At 50.2% G+C, this 10,095-nt stretch overlaps 1 protein-coding gene across 3 annotated transcripts in view; it reads right to left on the bottom strand.

Moving 5' to 3' along the window:
* Positions 1 to 7,294, bottom strand: part of Treh (trehalase) — a 13,817-nt gene extending 6,523 nt beyond the window's left edge. For all 3 annotated transcript variants that reach the window (XM_004636537.2, XM_023721123.1, XM_023721122.1), the window contains exon 1: positions 7,184 to 7,294. In XM_004636537.2, coding sequence (XP_004636594.1) covers positions 7,184 to 7,272 — 89 coding nt within the window. In that variant the 5' untranslated portion in view covers positions 7,273 to 7,294. The remainder of the gene's footprint in view (positions 1 to 7,183) is intronic.
* Positions 7,295 to 10,095: the final 2,801 nt, after the last annotated feature.

Genomic DNA, 10,095 nt, shown 5'->3' with positions numbered 1-10,095 from the left:
TGAGCTGGCCACACACACACACACACACACACAAAATAAATAAATAAATAAATAATTAAAAAAAAAAAAGAGAGATACTCTCTGAGAGAGAATTACTGGAGAATTACTAGAGCATTGGCTCTAGACTAAGGGACACAAAATAATCCTGACACCCGCAATGCCTGTGATGTTTGGCAATGTTCAGGCCCCACTCTGATAAAGAAGGCAGTGCCGGGGCAGTGGTTCTGAGAGAACCACTGCGTGTGGCACAAAGAGGTGCCCTTTGAGTCTGCAGCAAGCAGCACATTTCCCCCAAGGCCAGCTCGGGAAGCCACAAGGGCTGATAAGTCCTGTGGCCACTAGGGTACTCTGTGAACAGCTCTTCGTTGACTGATGAAAAGCTGTTGGGTTTGCGGTAGATGAGATATGTTATTTGAAAGGTCATCCCCACTGGTGGAGATTCGTTGAAGAAGGTCGGAAAAAGCAGCCTAAGGGATGGAACTGTGTGTTGTTCTTGCAGGGATGGCAGAAGTGAGCGATAAAAGCCTGTATAGTTGACCTTTCACTGACTCATAGGCAATGGTCAATGGCCTGGCAGATGGCAGTAAAAAACTTATTAAAGGTCACCTGTGGGGGGCATAATCCCTGGGCATTAAAGTAGCTGCACATAGCTGGAGGTAGATGTAAATTCTGTAAAATGCTATCTTGGCAGAAATGATATTGTACCAATGTGGACGGCAGGGCCTCTTTCCCTCAGCTCAAGAACAGCACAGCTGGGTGTGGTGGTGCACACCTGTAAACCCAGCTCTCTTGAAGCTGAAGCAGGTGGATGCTGCAGGTTCAAGGCCAGCCTCGACTACATAGTGAGTTCAAAGCCAGCCTGAACTATATAGTACGATTCTGGCTCAAAAAAAAAAGGGGGGGGCAGGCAGGGAGATAGCTTAGTGGTCTAAGCACCTGCTTGGCAAGCTCAAGGACTCGGGTTTGATCTCTGGTACCACATGCTGTGCCGGCCCCACACCAAACTAGCCACTGCAATCAGGCGTGGTGGCGCACGCCTGTAATTCCAGTGCTGGGGAAACTGAGACAGGAGGATCGCTACGAGTCCGAAATGCGTAGCGAGACCCTGTGCCAAATTTTTTTTTAATATTTATTTTTATTTATTACATTTATTTATTGTGTGTGTGTGTGTGGCCAGCTCAGCCCACCAGGGGGCGGGGCTGGCTGGCATGTGGTGCTGGAGGATCGAACCAAGGTCCCTATGCTTTGCCAAGCTTGTTTCAAGTAGGTGCTTTAGACCACTGAGCCATCTCTCCAGCCCCTGTGCCAAGTTTTTTTAAAAAGGAAGAATGAGTCAAAGGACATCACATCTAATGGCCATGTCATGCTGTGAGGACTCTTCAGAGAGTTGGCTTAACCAGTTCAACCACTGCTTGTCTGAAATGAAGGAGACGAAGGTGTGAAAGACTGGCTTACACACCCTCTCAAGAGTGTGATCACGCTCGACCCAGTGGGACAAGAATGGGTCCCCCTGCACGGATTCCTCTGTCATTTGGGCGGACCTGGGGGGAAGGGGGCAGTGTTGTTGGTATAACTGTGTGATCTCCCCCATATCAGTCAGATATTTTTTTTCCTACCTGACACAGTGATCCCAGGATCAGAATCTTTTGTGTATCAGAAGCAGGTATAGTTCCCAAACAAGGAATTCCAGCTGTACCCTGAAACCTTTATGCAAGAATTCAGAAGGGTACATGGGGTGGGTTTGTCCCATCTAGCTATGGTGGGCCCATCGGAGAAACGGCTACACTGCCCGGAGCCTGAGATGGCCCCCTAATTCTGCTCCTTTGCATCCCTACCCCATATGAAGGGCTGCGATGGAGCATTTACTAGACTCTCATTGTTACCAGAAATCTGGACCAGCACAGCAGGTGAACCTAATGTCCCTCGCACAAGTAGAAAAGCTTAGTAAAAATCAGTGTCAAGTGGAGAGAGGAGGAATAGTAGCTGAGGGTAAAGAAATAAACACATGGGTTGTACAACAAGGAAAATCCCACACTTCCCTGCTGCCTGGAGAGACAGGGAACAAGAGAATGGCGTTGTCCCTTAGCACAATTACACCAGCTTGCAAGGGGAGAGCCCGGCACTGCCCAACAGCACCCCTCCTTTCAGATTCTGATGTGTTCCAACGGCTGCCCACAAACCAAGCAGCACAACCCGGACGCACTGGTCATACACTAAGGTATAAGCTGGACAAGCTGCTGAGTGAAACTGCGAGAAGGTGCCAGTCTTTTGATTCAGGTTCTGTCTACTAGAAAGGTGGGCAGAGCATTTGGAAAAGAATTTCCAAAAGCTACTCCCTGCCTGGGCCTTGGACTGTGTGTCAGATTAATCACCATGTAACTATAAACCTTGACAAATGCTTCGAAAGTTCCTGGGTATAATTCAAGACGTGGAGCAGCAGCAGCACGACCCATGCCACTGTGTGCCACATGGGCAAATGCCAACAGACAGCTAGTCACACAGCAGAGAAGGGTGGCGTCTAATGGGATTAAAGCTGCAGGCACCATCCAGTTGCCCAAGCTCCCCAGGGGGCAGCGGGAAGCTCTGTCCCTGTACAAAGAAGGCTGTGGGACACCTTCAGGCATATGCAAGCTAAGTTACAGCTCAGTGTGCAGGGACTCGTGTAACCTATTATGCGCCCAAGGCACTAAATGTATATACCATTGTTCGCAATCTTCGGTACACAGTGGCAAACAACGTGCCCGGTGGATTAAACCACACTGAGTCTCATCTTTTCCTGATGGGAGAAGCAGGCTCCAAACAGCGCGCTGCTCGGCTCAGAGCTGCAGCCACATGCCGACAGCCCTGGGGCTCCGCCTGGGCTGCTCTAGGCCGCCATCCAGGTGGCAATGGAAGCAAGCAGCTCCTCCCAGGTTCCAAAGCCAGTCCTGGGGGAAAAGAGGCCGCCTACTCCTGGACTCAGTGCCTCTGTGTCCTCAACTGCATGTTCCTATATCACCCGTGTGTGTTTTGTCACAGCCTCTGCCTTAACTCTGAGAACATTCCTGTTATCACCCAAGGCGTTCTAGGGATTTCAGGCTTCAAGATTCCCTCGTGTGCTTCAGTCTTAGGGGTAATTTCTAATAATGTGTGACAGTGAGCTAGTCACTACCCCTCTTCTGGACATTCTCTACTCCCCAGTCTGGGTAGTCATGCTGCAAGGTGCTCCATGCCCACTCTCTGTCCCAGGCATCTCAGAAGTCCCCCTTTGGAAGGTCCAGTGGTCACTCTCTGAAGGCCATGAGAGGTGTCACATGCCTCTGCTTTATAGCCCTTCATGGGGGAAATGTTGTTGGGTCAGAGGCAGAATTGATTCCTGTAGCACAAGCAAGTCAAAGGGACACAACCACTTCATATAAAATCGGTCCAAACGGGCTGGGAGCATAGCACAGTGACAGGGCTCGCATTCAACACAACAGCTTGGGTTGGATCCTCACCACCAGGACATCAGTAAAACCTGTTCAGGGTTAGGGAGGTACCTCAAAGGTCTAAGTGCCTGCCTGGCAAGCACAAGGACCTGGGTTCGATCCCCAGCACCACGTGCCACACCGGCCCTGCTCCCAGGCCTGCTGAGCTGGCCACCAAAACTGGGCATGGTGGTGCACACTTATAATCCCACCACTGGGGAGGCTGAGACAGGAGGACCACCTGGAGTCTAGGTACACAGCGATACCCTGTACTAAATAAATAAAAAAAAGATTTTTTAAAAAATAAAATAAATAGGGGGTCGGGGAGATGGCTTAGTAGAATAAATGCTTCCCTGGAAAGTACAAGGGCCTGAGTTCAGTCCCCGGTTCCACCAAAAATAAAAAATAAATAAAAAATAAAATAAAATAAATAAAACCTGTTCAAAGGCATCCATTTTCATGCAGACTTTCACCTAAGCCCCCATCATCCTGAATTCCGCCTGTGGCCTCCATTGGAGCAACACCAGTAGGCTTTTCTTTCCTGGTGCCCGCTCTGCAGGGAGACCATTCCCCAAGCAGCCGGTTCCATTTCCGTGAGACATTTAAGGAGAGAGAAGCGACGCTGCATAAAGAGCTTTTTTAAACGCTCCCTTTATCTGAACTTTCATTTTGACTCAATCAATCCTTGCAGTTTTACTTCCCTAAATTTAATTGTAGCATCCGCTAGGGCTACAGCAGCCATGCAGGCTGTGCTGTCAGCTCTGGTACCACAAGTCTGGGCTCCTGTGTTGGGAGTAGGAGCCTGCAGATTCTCCAGAGTTTAAGCGCGGCCTATCTCTTCTTTATAGTTTAGCTGTTCTATATGATAATGTTATAGACATTGTGTCCATAGTAGTCTGTATTGCCTTATGCATAAGTGCGTCACCTTCCCAGGAACTGGGCCCACCATCTCTAAATCCCATTAAGAAGGAACTTCGATTTCCAGTTATCTGGACGCTGAGCAACTGATCTTCAGTATCACAGGAATCTGTAACCACCCTGGAAATAAAATGTCCTTACCCTAAGACTTTATCCCTGCTCCGCGACGACATGCTTCAAAAAATCTGCATCATTCTCAAAAATTGTACATTTTTTCTTTTCTTTCTTTCTTTTTTTTTGGTTATTGTTGTTGTTGCGGTACCAGGGATTGAACTCAAGACCTTGTGTTTGCCAGGCAAGTGCTTATTCTACTGAGCTATCTCCCTGGCCCTTTTTTTTTGGTCTTTTTGAGACCGGGTTTCACTATGCAGTTCAGCCTGGCCTTGAGCTCACTTTGTAGCCTAGGCTAGTCTGGAACTCACAATCCTCCTGCCTCAGCCTCCTCTTGAGATTACAGATTTGTGTCATTATGCCCGGCTCATATATTTTTCTGACATCACCTGCAATTTGATTCTGGGTCACCCATCTGGAGTTAGTGCAGACACCCACACAGGTTGAGAGCACAGTTCCCCAAGAAACTGCCAGCTACAAGTTCAGGGGTCCCTGGGTCAGCCACATGTCTGACCAGCTGGCTATTAACATGGAGGTTCCCATGAAGCCCTCAGAACCCTCTAGCTGACTTGCCAGAACAGCTCATACAACTCAGGAAAGCACTGTGCCTATGACTACAGTTGTATGAGAAGGCTAGAAATCAGGACCAGCCAAACAACATGCATAGGGTGAGGTGGGGGGCCTGGGCCCCTCCTGGAGTGTCACCATGCTCCACCCTCCTGGATCACCTGTGTTCTCATCTGGGAAGCTCCATCTGTCTTTGGAGCCCAGTGGCTTTTCTGTTATTGTTGTTCATTTGCTTTGTTTTATGTTTGTGGTACTGGGGTTTGAATCTGGGACTTTCCGCAATTAGGCAAGTGCTTTATCTCTTAGCAACCCCTCCAGCACTTATTTTGTTAAGTTTTGACACAGGGTCTTGCCAAGTTATCCAAGCTGGCCTTGAACTTCCTCCTGCCTCAGTGTCCCCTGAGTAGCTGGGATTATAGGTGTGCACCTTCACACCTGGCATAGTGCAGAGTTTTTATTGGGTTCCAGTACATAGTTCTTACTGACTGAGTCATTGGTTGCATGAATGAACTCAATCTCTAGCCACCCTCCCCTTCCTGAAGATCAAGAGGTTGGGCTGATACTGTGGTTCAAAGCCCCAACCTTTAAACACACTGTCCGTATTTCCAACATAGCCCACCTCATCTTGAGTCACAGCCTAAGCAGAAGCCACCATGGGATCCACACTGTCATCTCATTGGCAGAAACTACCAGGGCCTACCATGAACAACAAAGACTCTCTTGGCCCTTAGAGTGTCAAGGACAGGGAGGTCACCTCCCAGGAACCCAGGACAGAGACCACCCAAATTCTTCATCACGCAGCAAGTGGCTGGTGTAGCTTACTGGGTTCACGCCCTGCATGTTTTTGTTTTCCTGGGACCTTTGCCCAGGGCAGATAGTTTATGCTAATAATATGATTTATTGAGGGGGGCCTTTGGCCACCCAGTATCAGTTTGACCTTTGGAGATCTGGAGACCAAGTAGCAAAGGTCACCTAATCAGGTACTCCACGCTCTGTGAGTGACCCTTGAGAATGGCTTGACACCAAGACTGGGGGGTGTCCTGGTGGGTAACACTTGGGTGTGCTGTCACACACTGTGCCTGGGGAAAGGAAGGGATGCTCGGATCAATCCCTTGGGAGACTGAGCTGACTTTCTGCTGGACTCTGCTGCTCCTTTTGGTGGCTTTCATGGGTGTCTTCATGGAAAGAAGCCATCACTCAAACTGCTGAGTCTGATCATTTGGCAAACAATCTAACTCGTGCCCAAACACTTGACCACGCAGCCCCGCCCATGCAGCATGTCCTTTCTGAGTGCACAGTCAATCATCGGCAAGTCTCGGTAGCTCACTCTTCAAAACATCCGCTACAGAACCACTCGGCACCGCCCCAGGTCGTGCCCTGGAGCTCGAGCCCTGGTCCCCTCTTCCTTGGGCCCCTTCTGCCCCCTGGCCTGTTCCCGCCTCTGTCCCAGCTGCTCGGGCCTTGTTCCCAGTGCCCGGAAGGCGCCCTGGGGCCTTTGCCTTGCAGTTTTCTTTCCAGCACCTTCTCACTGTGCCTGCCCAGGGATGTCCGTTCCCCGCACAGTTCTGCTCACACGTCCCCTCTCATCTCTCCAGTGTCTTTTGCTCCCTCCGGCTGAGGAGCAGTGCTGCTGTGAATGGAGCTTCTCTCCCTCGAGCTGCTGCTTTTGCTCTACTTGCAAGAGCTGGGGACACAATGGGGTGTTGAGACCTCTGTAAGCCTGTGTGCAGCGCAGTGGGCAGGGTGTGTCCTGGGGGTGGGCAGGGTGGGCGCCCTCATTTCTGTGTTGGCTGAGGGAAGCTGTGGCTCAGGAAGGAGGTGGGACTTGCCCTGGACCCCAGAGAGGGCGTGGGGCCAGGCCTTAAGGCAGGTGCCCACAGCCAGGCTCTGAGGCCCTGTCACAGCCAGGCCAGGGATGCTGGGCAGCAGGTTTGCTGCCATCCTGAGCCCAGTCATGCTCAGCTGAAGGAGTTGCTAGGAGGGCAGGAGTGGGTAGGCCTCAGTTTTTCCATCCTGTTCCAAGAAGGAAGTACAGTGCCTGGCACGGAGCGCTACCCAGGAGGACCTTTTTTCTTCCCTTCCCTCTGAAGCTCGGGTCCTCAGGAGCCTTGCTCCCTCTCCAGGCTTCCCCACACACTCACCTCTCACAGGGTGGGGGCAGAGCTTCCTGAGCCTTTAGCCCCATCCCCAGCAGAAGGAGCAGGGGCAGCTCCCAGGTCCGCACGGGCATGGCAACAGTGAGCTTGACTGAGTGAGCCAGGCTCAGCTTCTCCTCTGTTTCTCACTCACCTGTCTGTCCCAGTCAGACAAAGTCCAGGCTGGGAGGCGTGGCCACCATGAGATGCGGTTGGTCCCCAGGGTGGGGCTTGTCCCTCCTGCTCTCAGCCACAGAGCCACATTCTCACCCCCTCTCCACTTTGCTAGTCTTGTGGCCTCAGCTGGGGCCACCTGGTCAGAGCCTCCCTTCAGAGTCAAATGGGTAGGGCTGGCGGTAATTGGCTCTGAGGGCTGCATATCTACCAGCTGGATGCTAGCTCTTGGATGGTCCTTAAGCCAAAAGCCTCACAAGGTGACCATTTCTTTAACATTTCAAACAGAGTGGCTGAGAAGGATTCTGGCCTCACTGTTGTGGGCAACTCAGGGAGTGTCACCACAACCTACAGGAGAAGCAGTGGGGGCACAGAGTGGCCTGCTGTGTAAGGAGTGGGGTCAGGAGGATGCACTGCAGAGGTGACGCTCACACTGGGTGTGAAGATGTGAACGTTGCCTAGGAGTTTGCCATGGTTGGAGACTGTGCCAGTGTCCCTGGAGCCACTGAGCACCTGAACTTGGCATTCACACAGGGGAAGTGGCAAGAGAGCTGGAGGGGCGCGTGGGCAACAGTTTGCGGAAGGGCCCTCGCCAAGCCAAGCAGGCAGGTTTGTGGTTCAGAGCAGCAGGGGTCCATCTACTTTCCAACCTCCTCTCTCTGCATAAGGGAAGACTGGAAGGGGCAGAGCAGGCAGGCCTGCAGCAGCCTGGTACTGGGGTGTGGGGTGCGGGAGGGTCCCTGACTCAGGCCTGAAAGAATGGGGAGTGTAGGGGAGCTTGCTGCCGGCTGTTACCTGAGTTTTGGGTGGCATCTGTTGAGGTCAGTTGTGGTGCCTGAGCAGTGTTTGCCACTGTTAAAAAACTTAAATTTAGCGGGCTGGCCAAATAGCTCAGTGGATTAAGCACCTGCTTGCAGGTGCAGGGGCCCGGGGTTCAATCTTTGGCCTGCCTCCGGGGCGTGCTGAGATGGCAATTGAGACTGGGCACCATGGTGTGTGCCTGTAATCCCAGCTCTTGGGAGGCTGTAAACAGGGGGATCACTACGAGTCTGATCTAGTAATGAGACCTTGAACACCCTGTAGACTCTTCCCTAAAAAAAAAAAAAAAAAAAAAAAAAAAAAAAAAAGAAAAGAAAAAAAGACACCTTAAATTTAGCAATGTTTGGGCAAAGAAATGATTCATAAATCTGGCAGCTCCCTGAAAACAGTAAAGGCTCAGAGTTCCAGCCAGCAAGCAGGAGGCGGGTTATACAGAGGAAAAGGAACAGACATACAGACAGAGCCCATCTTAACACTGCATAGTAGCCTTACCTGGACGTGTCTGACCACTACATGGGCTGTGATTGGCTGAAAGCTCAGCTCCTGTGATTGGCTAAGTCTCGTTATTTGATAGGAAGCAGCTTTAGACCAAATTTAATTACTTTCCCCACTTTGGTCAGCCTCTATATTTTAAGAGATTGACCAAACTCTTGGACATTGAAGTATAGAATTCACAATACAGAGTTAGCGGCTGAGGCGGGTACACAGGAGCTCCCCGAACCCCAACAGAGCAAAGCAGACAACTGCAAGTTCAGACAATAAAGACAGCATTAGAGTCCAGCTGGTCACAGTTTTTGTTTTGGGCACGATGGCCACGAAGGACCATGGCTCGCTGTCAAGTTACCTGGTTTAAAGAAGCTTCATTTCTGGGAATGGCAGCGGTAATAACTTAGACAGCCAGCCAACGGAACATGAAGATGGGAACGCCATGGAACAGCCCAGCCTGCCACCCACCATTCAGCGTGCCTGTTCCTAGAACAGAATCTCGTGTGTCCCCTGCTCAGAACTCCTGATCCGAGCCAGTAGTGCAAGGCTTTAATGCCAACATGCATTTCCACCGGGCTCATATTAGGAGCATAGGCCTTACAGCAACTATATCATAGAGGTTCTGTTATGGTTTCCAGTGGGAGGAGAACCGATAGCCATCAATCAGTAATACTGTTGACCAAGGCAGTCCAATCAGTTGGATGCCCTTGTGTGTGTGACGCCTTTTACAACTTGCCCAGTGAAGCGGATACCTCTCTCAGTAAGGATTTCGGCAGTAAAGCCTCATAAGGGGAACACATTTGCTGAAGGAGGAAGGGTTTATTTTGGGTCCCAGTTTGTAGAGGTTTCAGTGCATAGTCAGCCCGTGGCCAGGAAAGCCATTTCCTAATGCCCTTTCACTGTTACTACAGCACCAGGCTTCCTCCACAGACAGCTTGTCCACACCAAAAACCACGTGTGGAGGTGGCAGTGGAATGAAAGCCATCTGTGAATGAAATGATCTGGCAAGTGCTGGTTAGTTGTCACCTGAGGTTGCTGTTGTTTCAGTAGAATTATGGGTTTGCAAACCGAACAGGGGTGTGGCTTTCTACTACGTCTTGAAGTCAGGTAGGGCCAGGCCTCTGACGTTACTCTCCTTGAAGATATTGTGGGGTATTTTGGTACTTTTGACTCTCCGTAGAACTCTTAGACACAGCTCATCAATACCTAAAACAAGCTGACATTTTGATTGGGATTACATTGAATCTACAGATCAAGTTGGGAATAACTAACATCTCTTGACAATATTATCTTCTTATTCATAAACATGGAATGTTTACTTCATTGATGTCATCCATCCAAGTTTTATAGTGTCCTCATATAGAGCTTGTGCAATTTTTTTTTAAATTATTTATTTATTTTTATTACATTTATTTATTGTGTGTGTGTGTGTGTGTGTG

This window comes from Octodon degus, unplaced genomic scaffold, assembly GCF_000260255.1.
Source record: "Octodon degus isolate 3935 unplaced genomic scaffold, OctDeg1.0 scaffold00080, whole genome shotgun sequence".
Lineage (NCBI taxonomy): Eukaryota > Metazoa > Chordata > Mammalia > Rodentia > Octodontidae > Octodon > Octodon degus.
The sequence above is the reverse complement of the archived record's forward strand: the minus strand, read 5'-3'. Positions and strand labels throughout refer to the sequence as shown.